Source organism: Dipodomys spectabilis, unplaced genomic scaffold, assembly GCF_019054845.1.
Source record: "Dipodomys spectabilis isolate Male_0828 unplaced genomic scaffold, ASM1905484v1 ptg000098l, whole genome shotgun sequence".
In the NCBI taxonomy this organism is placed as follows: domain Eukaryota; kingdom Metazoa; phylum Chordata; class Mammalia; order Rodentia; family Heteromyidae; genus Dipodomys; species Dipodomys spectabilis.
Window position 1 is genome coordinate 25,555,001 of NW_024870775.1, and position 24,358 is coordinate 25,579,358.

The 24,358-nt window shown below is 34.3% G+C and overlaps 1 protein-coding gene across 6 annotated transcripts in view; it reads right to left on the bottom strand.

The window, feature by feature from the left end:
- Nfib (nuclear factor I B) overlaps positions 1 to 24,358 on the bottom strand; it is a 225,666-nt gene that overhangs the window by 3,694 nt on the left and 197,614 nt on the right. For 3 of the 6 annotated variants that reach the window (XM_042686913.1, XM_042686914.1, XM_042686912.1), the window contains 2 exons: positions 16,858 to 16,946; positions 1 to 2,871 (listed from right to left, as the gene is read on the bottom strand). The exon at positions 1 to 2,871 is cut by the window's left edge and continues 3,694 nt beyond it. In XM_042686913.1, coding sequence (XP_042542847.1) covers positions 2,742 to 2,871; positions 16,858 to 16,946 — 219 coding nt within the window. In that variant the 3' untranslated portion in view covers positions 1 to 2,741. The remainder of the gene's footprint in view (positions 2,872 to 16,857; positions 16,947 to 24,358) is intronic. The other 3 variants (XM_042686916.1, XM_042686917.1, XM_042686915.1) reach the window with 1 other exon arrangement.

The window sequence follows — 24,358 nt, forward strand, 5'->3', positions numbered from 1 at the left end:
TTATAGGCTTAATTTGTCCACAGGAAAATGACTTTCTAAAAATTCTAGATACCTCTCCACTCTAGTTTTTAGTTTAAAAGGGCAGGGAAATAGAACAAGATTTACTTATTTTGTCCCTTAAAAAAAAAGAACTTTGATTTTAATCTATCAGTCCAAATACATTCAATAACAGCAATTCTACATTTAATCTTGTGGCTAGTTAAAAACTTTAAAAATCCAAGTGCACTGCGATCCATGGGAAGTAGGAAGATGCAGGTATATCCTATCCTATCATGAATCCAATGACATTGAACAGGGCAGACCCAGGGAAAGGATCCACAAACACTTCCTCCAGCTGGGCGAATGGGTTTTGCTAGAGAAAACATGTTGCTGTGTGTTTAACCCTGAAGTGTGGGATAAAAAAAAAAAGAATGTCTTTACCAAATATGAGACAGGCTCACTCTCCACTGTAGATCTAGAACTTTCGAGAACAGCTACCAACAACTAAAATAAGATCATTCTTGTTTCTTTAAAAGAAAAAAAAAAGGTCAAGCCAAGTCTGTCTCTAAGAGAATTTGTTGTGTTTGCTTGTTCTTACTCTTCCGTTGTTTTGAAAACCAGAAATGAGTTCAGCTTGCACCCCAGGTGGGAAATCAGAGAGGGAAAACCTGTGTAAGTTGAAGTTTGTCACAGTAGGCAGAAGTCGCTTTGCAGCCCAGGTCCATCTCAGGGTGCACTGCTTCACAGCTACACTGTAAAGTGTTAAAAAAAAATCCTCCCACCCACCCCAGAGTATATATATGTATAGAAAAAAAAAATCCCCTGTCCATCTCTCAGTACACAAAAGGACCTCATCACACTGCAAAAATAGCAGTACCCACTTTGGTCAATTAAAACAAACAAACAAAAGAAAATGCATACATTATTTTTTTTTAAATCTGTGTACTTACCTATAATAACCAATACAGCTAAAAGCACTACCTACATAGGCAAAACTTGGTATTGCATAATTCGTATAAATTTGAAACCCCTCCCCCCCAAATATTAATTGGAAGATGAAAAACATGAAAAGTTAATAGAAAAAACACCAAAATACTGAAAATATTGCTGGTCGATTACAATTTTTAAGCGGCAACTATACACAGCCATGATATGCTTTATAAATGTGAGATAAAGGTATAACTGTCTAAAAAATCCATGATGTCACACATTTTTCTTCGTCTGGAGTACAAAATATTTTGTCATAAAAATGGTAAAGATTTAAAATGATAATAAATGCAGCAAAACAAGTGTAGTGATGTCACTTTTTGTGTTTTTTTTTCTTCTTTTTTTTCTTTTTTGTTTTTTCGATTTCAAGGCAAGGCACGTAATGTGGACATTATATCTTCGTGCAAATTAGGATTACTGGAAAGAGTATTTTTTAATTAAAATTTTAAGAGACAGAGGCAAAAATGTGTCTGCCCATGCACACTACGGATCTGTCAATACAAGAAATTTGTTGAACAAGGCTAATGTCTGAAAGCACCATGCAAGTTTTCAGCACCCTGATTCCATGTGTTTTCTCAAGAGTGCGTTTTTATATCCAACACCCTGGCATTCCCAGTTTGTAAACTGTAAGCTTTACCCTTGTGACATGGATTTGCCTGCCTCTTTGCCTCTAAAATGCAGATTTTATAGAAACTTTTGTACACCCTATGGGTTCTTGATGCAACCAGTAATTTTAAATAAATAAATTCTACCTCCACGGAGGCTGCAGCTAAACCAACATAAGTGCTGTGTTTTCATTCATTTTTTTTTCCTCAAGCACATGATTTGTCTTGATTTAATGCCTTTTTAAAATGCCCTCAAAAACTGAGGAGAAAATAAATTCGCTCAAAATTATTTTAAATTCTTTTTAATCCCCTCAATTTAGAGTCCAAGGGCTGAAGGACTTATAATCATGATTCCCCTTTAGATATAAATTTATAAATTGCACTTGCCTCTGTTAAGTGTTTCTTTTGTGGGGAAAATATTATATTAATTTTTACTGTTGCATGCAGAGATAACACTTCACCTACATAGAGGCATTTCTTCCATAGAGCCTTTGTGTTCAAACTGGTTTTTTTTTTTCCTTTTTTTTCTTTTTTTTTTTCCTTTTTTCCTCTTTTTTTTTCTTTTTCTTTTTTTAATTTTAAGATTTCAAACTGGGTTACACACTGGAAAAGGCTGGGTTAAGGGCCAAAATTTAATAAATCTGTACTGATAACTAAAGGCTACAGAGATTTTCTATTTATATTTTTTTAACTTTTAGAAATCAGAGTGCTTATAAAATGGCTGGCTCATAGCTCTGTCACCCAGCACCTCTGATGTTGCCTCCTAGCCTTTGTTGGTGAGATAACCAGGAATAGTGATTCCATGCGTAAACAACAAGAAATACTAACCCATAAAACTAGCTTATCATGCAAATATTAAGGCATCTAGAAAGTCAGTTAAAATATATTGTCATAGAGACAGAACATCTATTTCCCAGCGGACTTCATGTAACAAAGGCTACGTTGCAGGGCTGCGATCTACCATCAGTGAAATATCATCGACCCTTTTGAATGTCATTATAGTTTCAACTTTAAGGGAATTAGTGATTGTAAGTGCTGCAATTGCTGGTCTATCTTCTTTTCTTCAGTTTCTTTCCTTTCTCCCTTTTTGTTTTGTCCAGTCTTCCTTGCTTCCTTTATATATATATATTTTTTTTAATTTCTTAAACTATTGTTGTATTTCTTTTTCCCTCAGTTGCTTGTTTCTGCTTGAAGGAAAGGTTCTCCAATTATGTTCAAACCATAATTTTGGACATTTGCCGGTAGGATGGGTGTCCTATTTGACACTTGGAAAGGAACCAAGCTAGCCCAGGTACCAGGACTGTTGAGAGGAGAGGGGTAACAAACAGGAAGAGAAGAAAGAAAAAAGAAAAACAAAAGTTAAAATATACAACAGTTTTAGAAATAGCAATTCCAAATGTATCAAATTACTAACACTTTTTACAAAATGAAGGGCATAATATGACTTTATAATGAGATAATTAGCCAAACTATTCACATTTTATACCTATATACACTTTATATGATCTGTTTCTTTCATGAAAAGTTACATCTACTTGTGAAACAGTAAAACCTGGAGTAATACCCAGACATAGTTGCTAAATTCTAACTAAGGATATTCTCCCTAAAACATTTGACCCACTTCACTGTAAATATAAATATGTTTTTGTCCAAAGACCAAGAAGAAAAGCAACAATCTACAGTAATTCCAATATACTATAGCTTACCATTTATATTATTTAATATATTATACTTTCTGTTTTACTTTTTAATTCAAAAGAAATTTACTGGTAAAATAACTTTTAATTTTTTAACCTATTAGGTAAGCAAAATTAAAAAGCATAATGAAATATAACTTCTTTCCTCTCACAAGAGGAAAATTACATTTTCCAGGCAGGCTTGTGCATACTATGCAATTTGAAATGCTACTTGTAGAACAGAGATTTTTAAAGAAAAAAAAAGAAAAACAAAGAAATAATAGAACCAAAATAAGAACTTTCTTATTTTGTTCTTTAAAAATACTTATTGTCAGAGAACTTTATAGGAGCCCAAAGTCTCCAGTACTTAGCTCTAGAGCTCTTCAGTGGTTAACTTGTCCTCTATAACTTTATTTTCAAATACAACCAAAGTTTTCCTTTCGACTTACATTCCTTTACATAGGCTGGCAACAGAAGCCTGAGCATTCCCTGATTTCACCACCACCAGCAAAAACATTGCATCTGGGCTGCTCTGAATTAGAGATGTCTGGAAGGGGTGGTGGGGAGGAGTGTTGGAGTAAGTAAGCAGATGAGATTTCCTGCCTCTCCCAAATCAGTACTTAACCTATGTTGGATTTAGGGTTGTTTTAAAACAAAATGCAATTGAAAAACAGTTCTCTACTGTGTTCCCGCCTAATCTCTTATAAAAGAAGAATCGCACGGAGGAAAATAACCCTAGACCTACATACCATGAGGCAACCCCATACTATGCATTTTGGGTACACCTAATTTGCTGTATTGCTTATTTCAATATTCAACTTGGAATGAATGTCAGCTCCATAACAGCTGCATAAATAATCATGAACTAAGAAAACATCAAACAGACAATCCCATCCCCAGTTTAGTCATGGAAACAGGAATGTCATGGAAAAATACTTTCAATATTTTCAGTTTCATTTATATTATTTACTTTACTTATAAACTGTAGGTGAGATACTGTCTTTTTAGCTCTTGATATAGATGCACTCATCTATTCATGTTTCATTTCCAAAGATACAAAAAGCATTGGGAATATTCATATGTAGTAACAATTTTGGAATTAAAAACTAAATATATAACTTTTTCACTCTGGTGATACCTCTATTTACAAAGTAGCTCATTGCTACACATCTAGGTGTATATTTATGAGAAAATATTTTAATAAAATATTTAATAAAGTAATTCAATAGAGAAAAATCACAATGGTCTTTGCCCTCAGGGGATTTTATGATTACATGACAAACTCCATAACAGCAAAATACTTCTTTTTATTAATCATTTAAAGAGGACTTAGTGCATGAGAGGTGCTCAGTAAATTTGGGGGGACAAATCAATTATTTCAAATCACAAAATAATTGTATATTTTAAAATGTGTGCCCATGATTACATATATTTATGGATATATTGTGATTTGATCCTTATTCAGAAAAAAATAGATTAATTTTGAAATTTAAAATGAGAGATACCAAGCATCAATAAAATGCAGGAAAAAAAATCACAAACTAAGATTCTCATTTTCTGATGAAGATTTATAATTCCAAAGAAAGTATATTTTTAAATTGAAATCTTTACAAAAAGATGAGGCTATTTTCACACATTTCTATCTTCCCACACACATCTTCAACAATTATTTCTGTAGTCTGTACCACTGATCAGGAACAACATTATATAATGTATCAAGAAACTTATTTTCACTTCAACTTGTTTCCACTGAACTTTACACAATTGCATTTATTACTTCATATCATAATTATCTGTTATGTGCAATTGTCTTACTTGACTGAAAGGTGAACTCCGTAGAGAAAATGACAGTCTCATCTATCTTTTTGGAGTTTGGCCAGAGCCAATACTAACTATTTCTTAACCAGAAAATAAATTACAAAACAGATATTCATTATTTTTAACCTTTTATAAGAAGCATGTATGGAAAGCAAAAACTCTAGCTTAGTAGGAAAATACAACAAGTAAATCATTTTGTGAAATCAACAAGAATCCCCAAATGAAGAAGCTCAAGAAAGTAACTTAGAAATGCTTTGGGAAATCAAGCCTACTTTAATCATTGAAAATAAGGAAACTCCTTAAAGGACAAGCCAGTTAATCTACGAAAAGACAAGAATTGAGGTACATTTTTCAATTGCTTATTTATCCCATTCCTTATGAGATACTCATGCTTTAACAAAAAAAAAAAAAAAGGCTCTATAAAAAGTAAATTGATGCTAGTCACAGGGAGGATTCTTGCTGTCCAATGTCTAGCAAATTTCATTTAAATGTTTATTTAAACCCTCTAAACCTCACATACTACATTATGACCATACCAAAATTGCAACGTGTAATATATTTGTCAATACTGTTTATTAACCTTTGGGGAAAATAAATCTCAAACATTAACACTATGCAGACCCCATATACAAGTTTTATAAGCCTCTTCTTACTAATCTGTAGGTGGAGTTCAGAACCATAATGTACATTCTTTAGAGCTTTTGTTGGCAGTCCCATTGAAAAAAATAGCCTAATAATAGTAATTCATAACCTATGGTGACAATGTAAAGAAAGATATTTAATCAAATAAAATTATGTAGACCATTTCATTAAAAAATACAGCACCTAAAACTTCATATCAAGTAAAAGGTGTTTTTCACAAATCTCTTTGCATACACACTATGTAAATAATCACATGTATGGATAAAATAAACACACATCTCCCTGTAGAAATTAGTTCTCTATTAGATAATTAATTGTTTTAACTCATGGTGGAATGAGAATTATATGAAATCATCTTATGTTCACTCCAACAATCTTCACTCTGTTGTTAGAAAGTTACTGAATTTTGAAGTATTCACGATTAAATGCAGCTGCTTCCTAAATATATCTTCAGCTTGCATTTACTTTGTCATTAAATTTTCTGTTGTCAAATCAGCTCTCTTGGCAAACTAAAGCTCAACCTACTGAAAAATTGAAAGCATGTCTTTAGAAAATAAACTGGCCATAACCAGTTTTTTAAAAAAGAAAGAAAAGAATGTAAGTACTTTGTGAAAAAAAATCAGGCAGAAAAATGACAAAAGATTGTATCACCTAACACAAAGCACAACTCATCTACATGATGTACACAATGAGATAATTCATTATGAATATAATGAAACAAGAACTAAATAAAAAATCCCACAATTAAAGTGTCTCATATCATGGAGACAATTTCATATTATTTTGACAAAGTATATGCTGTGTCTACACCCAGAAGAGAAGAAGCAAATATATGATTTTGACCCTTGGATACATTAACAAGTAGGCAATGGGCCTGCTTCATTTTACTTTGAATTAGCCTACGTTGAAACAAGCACCTTGTTTCTTCTCGCTATGATTCTTCAACAGTGACAGCGTGGTATTTCTTGGTTGAAGAAACTCACCAAATCACATCATTTAAGGAACAACTTAATGAGTTAAGTTGGAAAGAGACTCAGACTTCTATATCATTCAAATTGATAGAATGAACACAAAGGAAGAAATGTTGAGGTATTAATTGAGCTGAGGCAGACTAAGAGCAAGGTACTACCTGTGACAGTTTACATATGCTGCCCTTAATGTGATCTCAATGAAATAGCTATCATACCTATTTACAGTTAGGGAAACTAAGCCACTTTCTTTGTCCAAAGTCTCTCATCTAGCCCTTAGATATAAGAAATTAATTCAGATATAATAAGTTAATTCTGTCTGATTCTCGTCAGCATATATACAAAGATTTATTGCCTTCCTAGGAAATCAGATGTAGACCTAACTTTAGAAAGAACTTAAATGTATCTATCTACAACAATATATATAACATATATAAAACATATATAGCTATAGATATCTTAATATATCTATAGATACACACATATAACATCCATATATATGTATATCTATATATACATGTTATAAATCATTAAAAACTATATATGTAGATATATATATAGTTATAGATAGATAGATAGATAAATAGATAGATAGATAGATAAATAGATAGATAGATAGATAGATAGATAAATAGATAGATAGATAGATAGATAGATAGATAGATAGATAGATAGATAGACAGATAGATAGATAGATAGACAGATAGCATGGGGTCTCCCTCCTGCCCCAAGCCTTTTTTGTCTTAAGCTATTTTTCAGATAGGGCCTACAATTTTTACCTGAGTCCAGCCATGGACAATGATCCTTCTACTTATGCCTCTCCCATAGCTGGGATTATAGCCATGCACCACCACTCCCAGACCTGGAAAGGATTTTTGACCAGAGTTTTCTAAAAGCAAACATACTTGCTTTGGGAAACAATCAATTTTTTGTGGACACAAGCTGGACACACAGAAGAGACTTGTGCATTAAATATATTAGTCTGGAGCCAACCAATTCTATGAAATTCTCTGGTTTTCTCTCCATCAGAGGGAAATGTAACTGAAGATCTATTAGGGTGATAATATGAAGAAGATTAAGAACCAAGGATGGTAGGGGAAAAACAAAGGAGGCAACAATTCTCGATAGGAGATGTACTCATTATCTTGCTCATGTAACTGTAACCCCTCTGTACAGTATTTTTACAATAAAAATGTACAAAAAAAGAGAAATGGGTGGAAAATAAATTAGCAAAAGTAAAAAAAATGTTTACTACTTCCTTTAAAGGTGATACACCATTAATATATTTTTATCCTTGAAAAAATGCACTGGGCTTAGGAAGGTGGCTCAGTGGTAGAGTGCTTGCCTTACATGTATGAGGCTCTGGATTTGATTCCTAAGCAGAAAAAGCTGGAAGTGGCGCTGTGGCTCAAGTGGTAGAGTGCTAGCTTTGAGCTGAGGGACAGCGCCCAGGCCCAGAGTTTAGGCCCCACGACAGACACCCCCCCCCCACAAAAAAAAAAAAAGAAAAGAAAAAGAAAAGTTGCACTAAACAATTGGTCTTTGTTTATAAGGAGTAAGTAGACTATTTCAATGAAAGAGATGAACTCTTGAAATGGCCATATAACCTGATGATTATGTGTTGTTGTTTTTTTAAATTATGCATTCTGAGACTGTTCCTTCACAGCTAAGATGGATTGGTCCTTCAGCTTTTAACCAATAACCAACTAAGAACCACATGGTGCCAAATAAATATATATTAAATAAGTAATCAAAGTAAAAATTTTACTTCACCTTTTACTCTTAGGTGATTAAAACAATAAGAGCTACTTGAAGATGGCAGAATTCCTTTATCATTAGTTAGTATTATTTGATAATGAATTGGGCATTTATATCTGTTCCTTTACAAAATGTCAACATACCAACATATTAATACTTTTTAGAGGAATAGTAATACTGCCCATTCAGATTTTATAGGTTGCATTTATTTAAAAAAACAGTAAATATTCTTTCAAGAAGCTTAAAGAAACATTAAGCAATGAAACACAAAGAAGTGTATAGATTCATACATACGTAGACTGTGAGAGTAGGTCTATGGTAAAAATAGATAGCTGATAAAAGTAAGAAATGCTTCAGAAATCAAGGGACAAAAAGCGTAGACACATTAAACTTTAAAGTATTTGTGTTTAGTTCCTCTGCCTCAGTTTTAGGGAGACATATTCTTAACTCTTCCAAAATGTACAGTAAGCTCTTTTCCTATTAACAGCAAAATCATGTCTGGAAAAAAAATCAGATGTATGTTAATTGTTCATTAAATCCGAAACCATACTGTCCTGGATTGTATATGTTACATCTGGATGGCTCTTTACTTCATTGAAACAAAAAAGCTGTAGATTGTGTCTTGTGAGAAACCACCATTTAGACCAGTGAAAAGAATGAGTAACATTAGAGTTAAACCAACCAATGTATTAGAACAAAGAAAATGGTACTCAATAAAAATCCTAGTAGTGTGGATTATTTGCCAGATACTGTTTTATGTGATTGGCCTACCTTAAAGCTTCCTAGCAAACATAGGAAAAATATCATTATGCTTAATTTTATAGCAGAGGAAAATAAAGCCAGGAAGTAAATCATCCTGTTCAACTCATATTGCTATGAATTTATAGAAACCAGAGTTTGAACTCCAGCAGTGTGATCCTAGCATTTATTTTCTTGCTCATACATTTTATTTGGGCTTTTGCCTTTGTAAAAACCACTTGGTATTTATTTATTTATCCATTATTTAGCTTTTGCTCGATTAGAATTTATATCTCAACTGAATAATACATACTGAAATTCCACTGTAAGTTTAACTCAAACTTCAGCATAAGTAACTTTTATTTTTCCAATTCCAGTTGCTCTTCAGCCGAATGCAACATGTGCCATCACTTTATTGATGTACAGATGTGGCAGAATGTCAATAATTTGCTTTAGGATTTCTTTTCATAGGAAGACAGACTGGGAGTGAAATATACAAAGTGCTTTACATAGGTCTTGAGTTTCTTGGATTTATTTTTCCCAATTTTAAGGATCTTATTGCCATCTGAATGATCCCATTTGCATGCAAGATGATTTCTAATGATTATTACTATTTGTAATAATCTGTATCAGAAAGCTCCCTGGCTAGCTCTTACCTGATCTACAAAGTACTCTTGAGGGCTCTCTGGGAAACACCAAATATCATAAACTGCAGGTGGCTCATGGAACTAGTCTAAATGCATGCAATAGCATTTCATAGTAATGAAAGAGAAACATATTTGTTTCTTAACTAAGTAGGTAAATAGCTTTCTTTATTGCTACTCCTTGGGGACCAACAGTTTTGAAAATAACATATCAAAGTGGTAGGTCGTCAAACCTCATTAGTTTATATTCAATTGTTTCAGATTTGTTTTGTTACTGTGGTATGCTGGGTTAACTTTTTTTGAGGGTTAACTTTACCCTGTGTGAATGCTAGCATTTTCTATGTTTAATAAAAAAAAGGCGTATGCTATTGAAACATTTAATCTAATGAAGAGCACAAGGCAAGAAAAGCCCTTAAGTATGGAACCACTGCAACTAAATTACATTACAACTACTAGACTATTTTAGTATAAAAGCTCTTATAAATTCCTAAAAGACCCTTTAACAAGGCAATCTGTATACTTAAAAGTAACAAAAACTTACTTCCTTTGAATGTTTAAACATAAGTTAAAAAAAACTTTTTCCCTCAATAGGCTAGATTAAGAAGGTATTTTAAAAATTATATTTGATCTTTTTGTATTTAAAGTTAACAAAAATGGAGAATTGTTATAAAGCTGTCTAACTATAAATGACAGTACATACATATATACTTGTACCTGTATGTCTGTATCTCTATATATATGTATATAGATATATATGTATATCTATATACATATATATATATATATAAAACAACTGTGAGCAGTTTTAGCCAATTAAAATAGATACGGGATTATCAAGCTCATAGTAGTTACTTTATCTCCTTCCCACAGCCTATGCTCTGATGGAAGAGAAGCCCCTACATTGGGCTTCAGCCTTTCTCTAGTCTGTATTCCTTCCCACCCCTGGGCTCCTTTGCAAGGCTATTGTCAGAGTGCTTGCTGCTCCTCTCATTTGCATATGTGATTCTTCCAACAGCAGACAAAATTCTCTACAAAACTGGTGCTCCAAAGTAATGTCTTTCAGCAGAGAAACGCACCCAGGGCATACCAAGCTAAATTGAAATATTAAGTTTTCTATAAAAGCCAAAGGAGAATCTCCCACCAATGATTTTCCTTTAAAAACAAAAATTAGTATTTTTGCACACTTTCACCAGCAAAGGACAAAACTATTGTATGAGAATTCTGAAGTATAAAATGACAAAGGATTAAGGGACCAAATACTGTTGAGACGGGACCTTTTACTCTGCTCACATGTGCTAACATCTTTCTCCTCATAAAGCAAAGTGAACAAGGAGAGAATAATTGTGACTTTCTATAGTTTCTGAAAACATTTGTGTCCAATTTCCTGAACTTCAATGGGCTTTTGCCTTTTACATTCGTATTATATTTATTCATATATAGGCTTCATTATTGAAATTTGGCAAAAACTTCACAGTACACCTAGCAAACAGGATCCAAAGAGGTAAATCCTGAATGGTGCTTTGGCTGTGGAAGGAGTTGGGTTTCTTATGGATCTAATGAATATGCAAATATGGTACTTTACATCTTCAAGTAGGGTAGGTGTTTAATACCCTCCTTCCCCCCCCCCCCCCCCCCTGTGAAGGGTTAATCGGCAAGGTTTACATCTGGGAATGTTCTGAATCATGCTCCTCCTCCTCCAGTAACGCTGCCAAAAATCATCTGACAGGAAACGTAAGATTAAGTTTGTCCTACCTAAGCGAACAAAGAGTGCTCTGAACAGGCCACCGGTTTACTGCAGAGCGGGAACTTTTCTAATCCTGCTGGAATCTGCCGTGCTGCTCAGAAAATATCGCAGGAAAAAAAAAAAAGTTGTTTTCTTTCCTCTAACATCTTGTCCCTGGATCATCTCATTCTGGTCTCCCTACCGATCCTGCTGCTTCTCCCACAAAGGTTAACTTAAAGCTCCAAACATAATCATGTGGAAAATGGACATTATTGATTCCTATGGCCCATTGTTCCCCCATCCTAAGTCCCTGAAGTTCAAGTTCAATCTGGAATTACATCATGTCTGGTTTCTCCTGGTAACCAGACGGCTTGAGACGTGACCACAGCTACAGAAAAAACAAACAGCCTTCTTCACGCTTCGGCTCCCCTATCGATTCAAACGTAAACTTTTTTTCTTTCTCTCAAGTATGCTTCAAGTATGGAGCATGGTTAATTTAGAGATTAAGTTCCAAATTAGATTATCTAATGGCATCTTAATGGATTGCTGACCCATTTCCTGTGGGATGGCAGCATGCAGGTCTGGCTGGAATACAATTAATTTCTTAGGAAGTGTTCTGAAGAGTTTGCCTAGATAAAAAGGAAACTTCGTGTTGTACAAATCTTGCTTTGTAAACGGAGAAAGTTAGGCAAAAAAAAAAAAAAAATACAACCATTCCTAATATATTTTCCAACAGCCAGATCACAGGGATTGTGTATCTGTGAAAACTACATCGAGTTCTTTAAAACAATGGTAATGTTTTTAGTTTTGCTGTCATAACAGGTGCAAATAATTTTGATGGGACAGGAAAGTAATTCTTTGTTCAAGAACATTCAAGTACAAAGAGCAACACCAGTTAGCTGCCCTGTTACTAAACAATGGTCATGTACAATTCTGGCTTTTGCAATTCTCTACCTTGAACCAAAGATTCTTTCATTCATCTCCCTTATCAGCATTTCACTCCCTCCCAGAGTGGTGCTAGGGGCTCAGAATGGTGTATAAAAAGTTGAGCATTCTGAACACACGTTAGAGCTAACAGCTGAAAAGGAAATTCAGCACTCTGAGAATAAAGCTCCCCCCAGGAACTTCAGGAACAACCCAGCTGTTGTACTATAGTTATGTGTCAAGATAACAAACTGAGAGCAGGAAATGCTAACCTAGTGAATTCAGAGAGATGGTCTAAGTCTAACACTGAAAAAAAGTTAACTCTTAAGTCCACCTAAGAATGGACAGTACTTCCCTTATCATGTACCTGTGGATACACTCGTATACTTACAGACATATATAAACACACTCATGTACGGACATACAAAACATAAGGTTTACAATCCAATATTGAAAATTATTTCTGTTTAAGCATTCGTTCTTAAGTCTTTCAAAAGCAAAAATTTTACAAAGCTAATGGTCACAACAAGGAAAAATGGTCAATGGTAGTGGACAATGTTATGCAAATAGTTCCATGCATGAAATGAATGCTATTACTTTTTTTTTTTCTTTTTTGGCCCTCTCTCTCCTGACCAAACACATCCAAATAACCTTTACTGGCTGCTAAATTTCTCCTGGGAAATCAAGCAACTCTCTAGAATAGCAGTAATAAACGACAATTTCTTACAAAAACACGTGTAAAGTAAGTACAGAATGAAGTATTCAACTCCTAGAAAGGAACTGCTAACACATGTAACATGGAAAATAGCTGATAAAAGTCTCTTTGGTGCCATTCAATTATGGCATCCGCAGGAACACAAAAATCCTTCCAATTATTTCAGTAAAATCTTCATTTATTCATTATTTCAGAGGCTGAACAAATGGTTTGTGTAAACATATCCTTCAGTAACACGCACATGTTTATTTTAGCCATCTGAAGGCTTCTTCTATGTTTATATAAGCCTTCAGACACATACAACCGCTCACTTGTGGCTTTGCGTTTTCTTGAAAGGGGTGAAGGGAGAGCAGGGAAAATGAAACAATAAATCCTGTTTCTTTTTTGCATAAATCACTCCCTCCAATGTTTTAAAATAACTATGTTTGTGTTATTTTTGGATTGTTCTTCAGCTTTCTTTTTTTCATTCAATTATATTGTGCTTCCATATTTGATAGTATAAGCACAGGCCTGGCTATGGTTGTAAGCAAGAAAGGCAGTGTTCAAGGAGCTGCTCTACATGTTTATGCTCACATAATTCACGTGTGCAAAAACAATGTGATCTGTTCACACAGGAGTACAAAGTCCAAACACAAAAGTAACCAGTTTAAACAATTTGTCACCTATTATCCTAGAAGCCCGAATGCATCCCAAATGAAGAAGCCAGAGCTTCAACGTTTCATTCTGGGTTAACAATTGCAGTAACATAATTTTTCTTGGGCAGAAAACTTCCCTTTCTCCAGGTGCAAATAACTCCATAGTTCATATGCACACATATGTGGGGGAAGACATGGGGGTCAGAGAGAGAAGGACAGAACTGGATCATCAAACTCTAAAGTCAGAACAACAAAATACCTTTGGGATCGCAAACTAGAGAGTCTGTGAAAGCTTTCTAAGGGAGTCAGCTTGGGTTCCTAGAGTGTGTCTATCTGCCATGCTGGGGTGGAAAGGAAGGAGGAGGCCTCAAAGCATTGACTATAGTACTTGCACAGCTCCTGGGACCTTGCCATCTTCAGTACAGAACAAGGCACTCCATTTGACATGGGAACACTTCAGGAAGACCAGTTGCACAAAGCAAAAAAGAAGGCAACCATGGGCCATTGGGACGGTGACAGGCAACCAATGATCCAAATAAAATAAAGCCAAACTGAAACACCTGTTTTGCTTTACCCTTCTCTAACTACAAGTTTCCAGGGACTGTCTTTTGCTAAAAACGAAAAGCAACAACCGCAACGAAAATATCCTGTGAAATTTTCTTTATCCCAACAAGTGAAAAGTAAATCCTCTAGTTTACGGGCTGAACAAACAGGTTCGAATTATTGAGATTAAAGCTGAAGATTTTAGATGCATAGGGCCTGCCTTCAAAGAGGCACTGCTACAGTTAGGATTTCCCTTTCTATCATTATATTGAGAAAAGGATGCCAAGTTTGAAAAACAACTATGGGCACAAACTATAAATTATACATATACAATATAAAGTATACTGTACCATAGACATGGCATACTTGTGTTATAAAGTGTGTACTCTATTTGTGTCCATTGTTGAAACCAGTAACAAAGCAAACTGTTGTCTCAAATATATTTATTGTGAACTGTGTTACTGGGATTTAAAGAACTGTGGATGTGCATTGCAGAGTCTAGGATGGTCCAACAGAGACTCAATAAATACCTGCAGAATGTATTGACCCTATATGGTCACCATTGATTATGTGCCTGTCAGTCATACTTCAGAGGGCAGAAACAAACTCAAAGCTACCTTTTAAAGCATTTCATTGGTTATTAGGGCCATTCCACATATAATTATGTACTGATCTAAAGAAAAATTACTCTTTTTGGGAGGAAGGAACAAAAAGGAAATCTTAATAAATTCTGATTTTCTTTTTTCTGACTTACTTTATGACCCAAGACTGACTGTTACATCAGTTTTCTTGCAAGCAAAGGGATCTGTAACATGAATAATACTTTCCTAAGAACTGTTAGATAACAGAGGACTTCACTACCATGTGTGTGTTCAGTGATTTCACCGGCCACTATTATTTTCTGACTCTTAAAATTACTAGGAGCTAGGAGGAGTTACATCTTAGTCAGGTGCTTTTGGCCCATGCCTGTCCCAGCTATTGGAAGGCAGAGACTGAAGAGGATCCAGATATGAAGCTAGCATGGGTGTGGGGGGGAGGGAGGCGTTGATGATATCCCAATCTCAATGTGTGCCTGTCATCCTACCTACATGGGAAACATAAATGGGAGGATAGCTGTCCAGGCTAGTCAGAGCATAAATGCAAGAAGGACCCTATTCAAAAATAGTTCACACAAAAAGGCTGAGGGTAAGGCTTAAGAAGTAGAGGTGCGTGCCTACCAAGCCCCTGAGTTCAAACTCTAGTAACACCCCCCCACACACATACCCACACACAAAGGTTTATTAATTCAGACCTTAAAACACTTTCACTGAATTTAATTGGTATCATACATCAAGACTATTCAAACTAGATTCTAACATTTAAAGCAGAAATAATACAAGCTTCTTGGGGAAAAAGTCACAATAGGTAAAATGTATCTACTTTTAAAGCCAATGGTACATCATTCATCCGAAAGAGGAAGCGTCATAGAGTCATCATGTAAGGGTTAATAAAAGTCATTGATTTTTAAAAACAGAACCTCAATTATTTTCTTGATTTCTATCTGAGTAAAAGACATTCCACTAATTTGACTTGGCAGTTTCCAACAAAAATCTCACTTCCACAGACACTGTCAGTAAAGCAACAATATTAGTCCTAGCAGGGAAAAGGTTCCCTTGGTGAATTCAAGGACTACCTTACTCTCCGGCAAATTGTTATCACTTCTATCTGATTATGTCATGTCTTTTATCTATTTAATTTTAAGTACTTGACAAAATTAATTCTTTTTGAGATAGTGCATCACAAGCTACCTTACAACTATATATTTTCTGAAACCAATACACGAGAAAATATCAAAACTACTTCTGAACATGAAGCCTTTGAGTAATTTTCCTCGCCAAATAAAGGAAGTCATTCTTCTGTGCATCATATCAGCACACAAAACAGAAATTACAACACTATTTAAGCAAAAGTCCTTCTTGAGCATTCCAAGAATGCTCCCTTTCCAGAATTTATGGGTACTGCCAGGAAAAATGGCTAAATTGCCTAACTTGAATTTTTTCCTCTAGTTTTTTCTCCTCTGACAGGAATAAATGAAGAGCAAGTAAAACAACTCAGAGTTAGCAGGAAAGAGTAGAAATAAGAAAAATGTATAATGTAAAAATAGTAACAATAATGCTTTCTCCTTGGAGAGCTAAAAAAGCTTGACTAGGCTGATTTTTTTTTTCTCCCCTCAGATTCTGAAACCTAAGTAACAAACTCCCTCCCCCCACCAAGAATATTATAAGTTGAATCAAACATTTGACAATATCAAGAAATTTCAATGATTGCATAATGCTATAAGTCCCAAATTAATTTGATGCTGCATTAAATAAGCAATAAAGGAGAAGGTAGGGGGAAAGGAGTAGTAAAGCCAAAACAACTAAATTTTAACATATATTTTCTGCAAAACTAGTTAAACACAAACACTATAGGTCATGTAATTTTTAGGTGTAAGTGTAGGGTTGGAAATAATTAAAATGTTACCTTTGCCAAGTAATTCCCAATGTATCCTCACTGGTACTGGGGTATAAATGCCTGCCGTTTTGATTCATGGTCCAGTCACAAATCCTCAGCTGTCAATTGAAACCTAGCAGTCAGATATGGATCGAGCAGTACTACAGTTTTTAGTATTTAAATGAACACATGCAAAGTAGTATTGTATATGGCATTAACCTTACTTTCCCAAGAGGCAACTTAAATTAAAAAAAAAAAAAAGCAAAAGAAAATCTTATTCTGAAAAGCAAAATTCTTGGACTTTTTTTTCTTAGAAAAAAGCTACTGCAATATGCTTCTCTATTAATTAAAGCATACAGAGAAACAAGTGTTTAGAACATAACAATTAGCCATTATTAGAGTACAAATTGAGCTGAAATAAAAGCAAACACGTTAATGTTCAATAGAGATATATTTTAGAAAGAAAATAAAATGCTTTTTATGCAACATACGAAATAATCTGCACTGTGTAAAATAATCAATAACTTTAAGCATGCAGTTGGCAAAACGGAAGACATGCAGTTTAGAGGAGAAGGCCCTACCCCACAGACATTCGCCCTAACTGAAGTATGGAAACGTCCATGTAGTCAGTCTTAGATGTTCACTAATTGTGTTTTGCATGAAGGGGCCTTGAAAGGCTGGTAAAAATTTTTACCTTGATTTTAAATTCAGAGGGATTGCATCTGAGCTACTTCACTCGTCTGAAGAAAGTAAGGAATGCATTGAATACAAGCTGAAACAAATTCTTCCCAGATCTCCAGAACATCAGCTCTGCCCTTCAGAGATCCTTCGAGTAACCCTATCCAGCCAGCTCTGTTTGGTTAACAGCTGCCCTACAGTGCTAGCAGATTTATTGAAAAGATATATTGCTTATTTTTACGCTTAAGAAAGTAAACTTATCTGGCCTGGGGTGGGGGAAACACACTAGAAAATCATGGTTTTTAACCTTTAGAGGGCCAGGCTATAAATTAACTGCATGCTGCACTGAAATTCACTAGCCCTGGTTTGCTGCCCTGCAATGAGAACATTTAGATGATGATTGGAGCCAAGATGCCTGTAGACTTAGGATAAACTTTTAATCCATTTTGATAACAGTATGGGCAAAAAATGTTAGCGATTAAGAATCTTTGTTTTTCCTTTCAGATTCAAGTTTCTGTATAACTCAATAGTGGCACTGGAGCTTCAGAATGATAGTTTTCCTATAAAAATACAACATGTAGTTGCCAAAAAATGTTTTTATTACATTGGTGTTTCAGTAAACATGTTTTTATAATTTAAAGAACTGGAAAAAAATCTCCTTATGCAGATAGATTGGTAGGTAGGTAGGTAGTAGATAGATAGGTAGGTAGGTAGGTAGGTAGGTAGGTAGGTAGATAGATAGATACTGTTACTGTTCAGGATATATGTCATATGGAAGTCATAGGTAAGTAAACAAAGCAAATTAGAAAGAAAAATGGGTATTAAAAATAGACTATAATACTTTCATAGAAGTAAATTTCCAGGATTCCTTTCCTTTCCTTTCCTCTCCTTTCCTCTCCTCTCCTCTCCTCTCCTCTCCTCTCCGCTCCTCCCCTCCCCTCTCCTCTCCTCCCCTCTCCTCTCCTCTCCTCTCCTTTGCTTTCCTCTCCTTTCCTTTCCTTTCTTCCCCTTTCCTATCCTTTCCTCTCCTTTCCTTTCCTTTCCTTCTTCCAAACCCCTCTACACTCTTTGGAGACAACTTATGTAGCCCAAGCTAACCTGGAATTACAGATCTTCCAGGTTAGCATCATGAGTTCTGGGATTTAAAACATGTACCACTATGACAGGCCCAAGATTATTTATTTCTCAAAATAGGTCATATAATCAGAAATTCAAATGTGATAGGGTGAATTGCTTGTGTGTGTGTGTGTGTGAGCACATGCGTGCGCATGCACACATGTGCACACTCTGGTCTTGGAACTTGAACTCAGGTCCTGGGCACTCTTCCTTAGCTTGTATACTCAAGGCTAATAGTCTACCACTTGAGCCACAGCTTTACTTTCAGCTCTTTGGTGGTTAATTGGAGAGAGAGTCTCATGAACTTTCTTGCACAATCCTCCAGTCTCAGTCTCCTGAGCTAGGATTACAGGTGTGAGCCACCCGTCCTGGTCAAATTGCTTGTTTTGAACAAGAACTGAGTAATCTACTTGTATACTTTAAAATATGGGTTTTAAAAGGTTTATGAAAATCTAAAAGCAGTTTAAGAAACTAGAAGGTGTATAGATTACCTGAGGGAGCACTTAATTGGTTAGGTTCCTGTGAATGAAAACTGTTAGTTCTCAATCCATGAAGCAGTCCCAAGAAGGGAGGAACCTATTCAGGAAGTAGCACCTCTTACTTACTTCTATTGATTATTAGGTTCAGATTGTTTTCTACAAGGATCTTTCTCTTAGACTGGAGTTCTCCAGAAGTGGACACACTTAAACTAGGAGATCCTGAATGGCATTCACTGGTGTACTGCCTTTATAGACCTGCAGGAACATTGTCTCCCCGGAAAAATGCTTACGTTAGTTGGTGGATTTGTATTAATGTTCATGTTTTGTTTGTTTAACCATCCTTAAAAATGTCAAGTGGGCTATTTTTTGTCACCTGTTGACCATTTAAAGTGGATACATATTTGAACTTTTTTTCCTAATTACTCTCAAAAGGGTCTCATATACATAATTATGAGAAATACACTCTTCTCCACAGAAAAATGTAGTTTAGTACATACAAAGTGTCTAATAAATATGTTTAGCAATACTTAATTCCAAAGAAATTGAAAGGATATTGTTATCAAATTTCACTTACTAAGGATATAAAATATAACTTAAATTACTTGCCTATTCCGATTATCACCAAGAATTATTTGCAGAAGTATCTGAGTAGACATATTTGTATTTGCTTTTATTTAATCAGATAAAGAAATTACTTGAGCAAGAGCCTCTGTGTTTTCTTTAAATTAATAAACTTCCCTTTGCATAAAACAGCTATTAAATTAACCAACCATATGAGAAAGTGACTTTTAAAACAATAAGTGTACATAGGGGAAAGTAAATCATTTAAATAAAAATTACCTAGTTATCAAAGATTTCCATGATGATAGTTCTTTTTTAAATAAGATTCCCAGGAATCTTATTTAACCAGGATAGTCAAGATCAAGCAAACTTTGAACTGAAAAATTAACATTAAGTGTATTAAAATTTCTTTGGGAGTCATATTAAATATTTTCTATTATAATTCAGTGTACTTAATGAAAATAATTTTAAAAGATGGTTAGGGTGGTGCACACCAGTCATTCAAATACTTGGGAAGCAGAGAAAACAGAATAGTTTGAAGCTAGCCTGGGATACATTATGAGATCTTCCCCCCCCAAAAAATTAGTTTTTACTTTACATAAATTTAAAATAAAGACTTCTTTTTAGTTTAAGGTAATGATTTCTCAGATTATGTTCTAGGAGAGGATCAAGTATTAAGTAGGTTAGCTGTTATTATTTTAAATTTAAGAAGTGGCACACAATACATTCCCTTCATTTATATATATTTTACCTCTGCTCAAAGAGTCAATAAAACTAATGATTGTTCTCAAGTATTTTCACTTAAAAACACAGGAAGTGGCTTCCTCTCTCAAGAAATAAAAGTTAAAACATCCAGGACAAGTTATTTAAAAAGTCTGTTAAGTCATATGGGTATGTGGAGACGAAAACAATTATTTTTCTAATAGAGAATCTAAGTCAGACTTGATAATGTGCATGTTATGAGACTACATATTCGTAAAACCATTATAACTCTTTATGTGTCCTTAGTGACATGAAATGAGATTGTCTACTACTAAAAAAGAAGTAGAGGCAAAGCGTTCATTCACATGTTCTTAGGGTGAAGGATCTATCGCTTCTCTAAGAGGAGGATTGTGTTCCCAGCATAACTCAAAATAAGATTGTGCCAGAAAAGCAAGGCCCAGGACTATCTGGTGACTCTCAGCAATCTGCATGTGGGAAGTACCTAAGATACCCTCAAATAATTATGTAAGTAGCTGACAGTCATAAAGAATCAATAATGTTAGTACTTTCAGAATAAGAGCTTATCCACTCAAAAGAGGGTCCTTCGATGTTCTTAACGGGGGCTTTGTTAAATGCATAGCAATTAGCTTTGGGAACAAAAGAAAGAAGGTAAGCAAAATGTCTCACTCTGCCAGATTCAGCAAAAGGCTGATGTACAACAGCCTCTCCTGATGACAACAACTCTCAACTGAACCAATAAACCATTGAACTGTAACCAGACTAATCAACATGGGCAAATTTACCTTTTTACTTTTTTTTTCTTTGTAGGTTTACAATGACCCTCAGGAGACTATCCTGAAATGTATTTTTATGTTCTTCTGAGTGTTTTTCTTTCTCTAGAGGCCTCAAGGAAACAGATTTTTTAAGGGATGGGTTTTTTGGGGGGTGTTAAAAAGATTAACACCTCAATATTCATATTCTACTTAATGATTCATTTAATGGAGTTTTATTTTATTACTATTATTAATTATCAGCTATGGAACGAATAGAATGGCCTCTGAATAGTATATAACTTACTGAACAAGCAAAATAATCAGAATGAAATTACCAAAAAAGAGAGAGAAAGAGAGAGAAAAAACAATATAACTTCTACTGTTTTCTGAATCCATACTTCTTGACATTTAATTTAATTAACAGAAAGTTCAATGAGCATGGTTCAAGAGCTTAATAAACATTATTGGGCATAAGATATCTGTTCATATTAGAAAATAAAAAGTTTTTTTTCTTTTTTAAATGTTACTTATCATTAACTTGTAAACTTTAAGCTTTGAAGGGATGTTGGAAACCGTGTAATTCAATCTCTTCATTTTCATTCCCAAAATAAGGATCCAGGAGAACAAGGTTTAAGACCTTGTCCATCAGCACAAGACTCCAACCTTCTGACTTCAAATCCCTCGTTCTCCACAACTAGTTTCCTTGTCATTGTTGCTTTCCTATTCTATTTCTCATGGATAGCCCAAGAATATTTGATGATGAAATACCTATAAATATTGCTTTTAGAATTTCCTACACTTCCATGATTCAAAATGGATAGTTTTAATGGTTAAGTACTTTCAGGAAAGAAGATAATTTCCACCTTGTGTTTTTGTTTATTGAAATTTAGTGTTACATTACATATAATTTTATTTTATATTAACTAGAAAAATTTATCTGTATTTTACCCTTCCAAAATCAGAAAGGTAAGTGAACAAATGAATGAATGAATGATAAAATATCTTTTTAATTTAAGAGCAAGTCAACAAGCTAGATATTTGCATAGCCACTATTTTGATTGAAACTTCCTTTAAATGTGCTTCCTTTCTAGCTAGCATATGTGAAAACTGACCTCTTACCATTTACATACCTACCTAGAAGTTATGTGATAGGGTTTTACATCAAGCTGTCAATTATGATAAAAGACACAATAAGAATGGCCCTCGTGTTGATAGCCTGCTTCCTGACTTGATGGAATAGTTTGCTGACAGTCCACTTGTATGCTTCCCATTGCTTGCCTCATTAATAAATGCCTAATTTTTCCAGGAGTTTCAATGTGTCAAACTTTGACTTTGTCATTTCCAGAAATATTATAAAGGGATCTCAACTAATATCTCAGTTAAAAAAAAAAAAAAAGAAATAGAGAGGCAATTTTTAAAAGGTTATTTTGTGTAACAGAAACTTTCAATTTTGATGTTGAAACTCTAGTTTCAAATTCTATCAAGTGTGAAAATACTTTGATATAACTAAGCTCAGTAACTGAACTTGAAATAATAGCATTACACAGTCATGCAGGCAGTGTAACATGCTGAAGCAGGGCACCAGTGAAATCCATGCAATTGTGATTCAAAGGACCCGAAGCTGTCAGGCTACTCATTCATTAGCTCTAGTCACTAGCTGTAGTCACAGGTAACATGTATATATAGTCTAGAAATCACCATTTTGGAACTTGTAAAAAGAAGTCTTATTATTTACAAACTAGACCTTATTTCTTTTGTTTCACTGGAGTGGGGGTGGGGGACAAAAGCGAGTTCACACTTACTCTGCCTAAAATCTTGAATTTCTATCAAAAGTTAACACGTGCCTCCATGGCTATGTTGAATGCGGATCTTTTATTTCTCAACAAGAACCTCTTTGCTGCAAACTCCTATTTATAATTTGCAATAAAAATATGTTGCATTGATGTGTGATAGCAAAGATTTAACCTTTAATATGACTTTATACTCAATTGCAATGGTGATAGTCAAATTAACTATGCCTCCTTTAAACTGCTAAAATTTATAAGATAGCAAATAAAGAAGGCCTGAGGCCGTAGCAAATTTATTATGAGGTGTAAATTTAAGTAAGTTGCCTCATATTACCCATTAATGTTAAAATTGTTAGTCTAGATGAATTTATAATTTATAAGCAACAGGAAACATTTTGCTAGTTTCATTTTCTCAAAGAGATAAAATTTGGTAAATGTAGTTTCTTCACTCTCTATAGAAAGAAACATGCACTTAGTTTATAAAGTCAAAAGTAGGTCAAGAGACTGTATTTTACTGAACTTCTATGAACATTAAGATATCTTCCATGCTTCTAAAAATATTCCAAATCACAATAAGACCTTTCCTAGTAGAGTCTAAGAGAATTAAGTTGGCCAAAGCAGGACCCAAGAGTTCTTCACGCTACCAGCCATCTTCAAATAGAAAATTTTAAGAAAGACTAAAATTCTAATTGAAGTTCTGATTTGAAGATATTTTCCCCATGTCAACAGTAAATGCAATTAAGCAATAATCCAAAGGACTGACATGTTCCAAATCTTGAAAATCATTCAGGATGGTGTAAAAAGATAAAGAGAAACTCTAAAGGCAAGCCCTGATTATCTGGCATGAGCTGGCTACTTTGACTAATTAGAAAGGATTACTTTTAATGGTAAGTTATCAGCTGGGTTACATGAATCTTTAAAAAACATTCTTCATAACCGTGATTTTGTTTTTTAGATTCAAATGAGGTTTCATAGTTGCAATGAGAAGTGAAATTCCAATGTCAGACTAAGCTAGTATTCAAGACAGTTAAAAGCCAGCATTGAACATTAATAACAATTGTAAAAAAAAACATATGAATGTATAATTACTAGTAACAACTACATGCATCAAGTGTGAAAGCATGTACATATACTACTCAGATGTTATTCATTTTTTCAGATTATCATTCATATTACTCTTATAAATAGAGGGTAGGGTAACATCTCAGTTTAGGAATACAGTATACTTGTATGCTAAAAATGGCTATACTGAAACTTTACTGTCTTATCATTTTGTGAAAAGATTAGTCAATAATTTAAAATGTATTGTTAAACTCCAATTTATGTAGGCTACATTAATGTTCTTTTGTAAAAAAAAATAGCACTCAACAATCCACATCAATACTTTTCATAACCTAAACGAATAAATCTTTATAAAGCAACTGCCATGAACTGG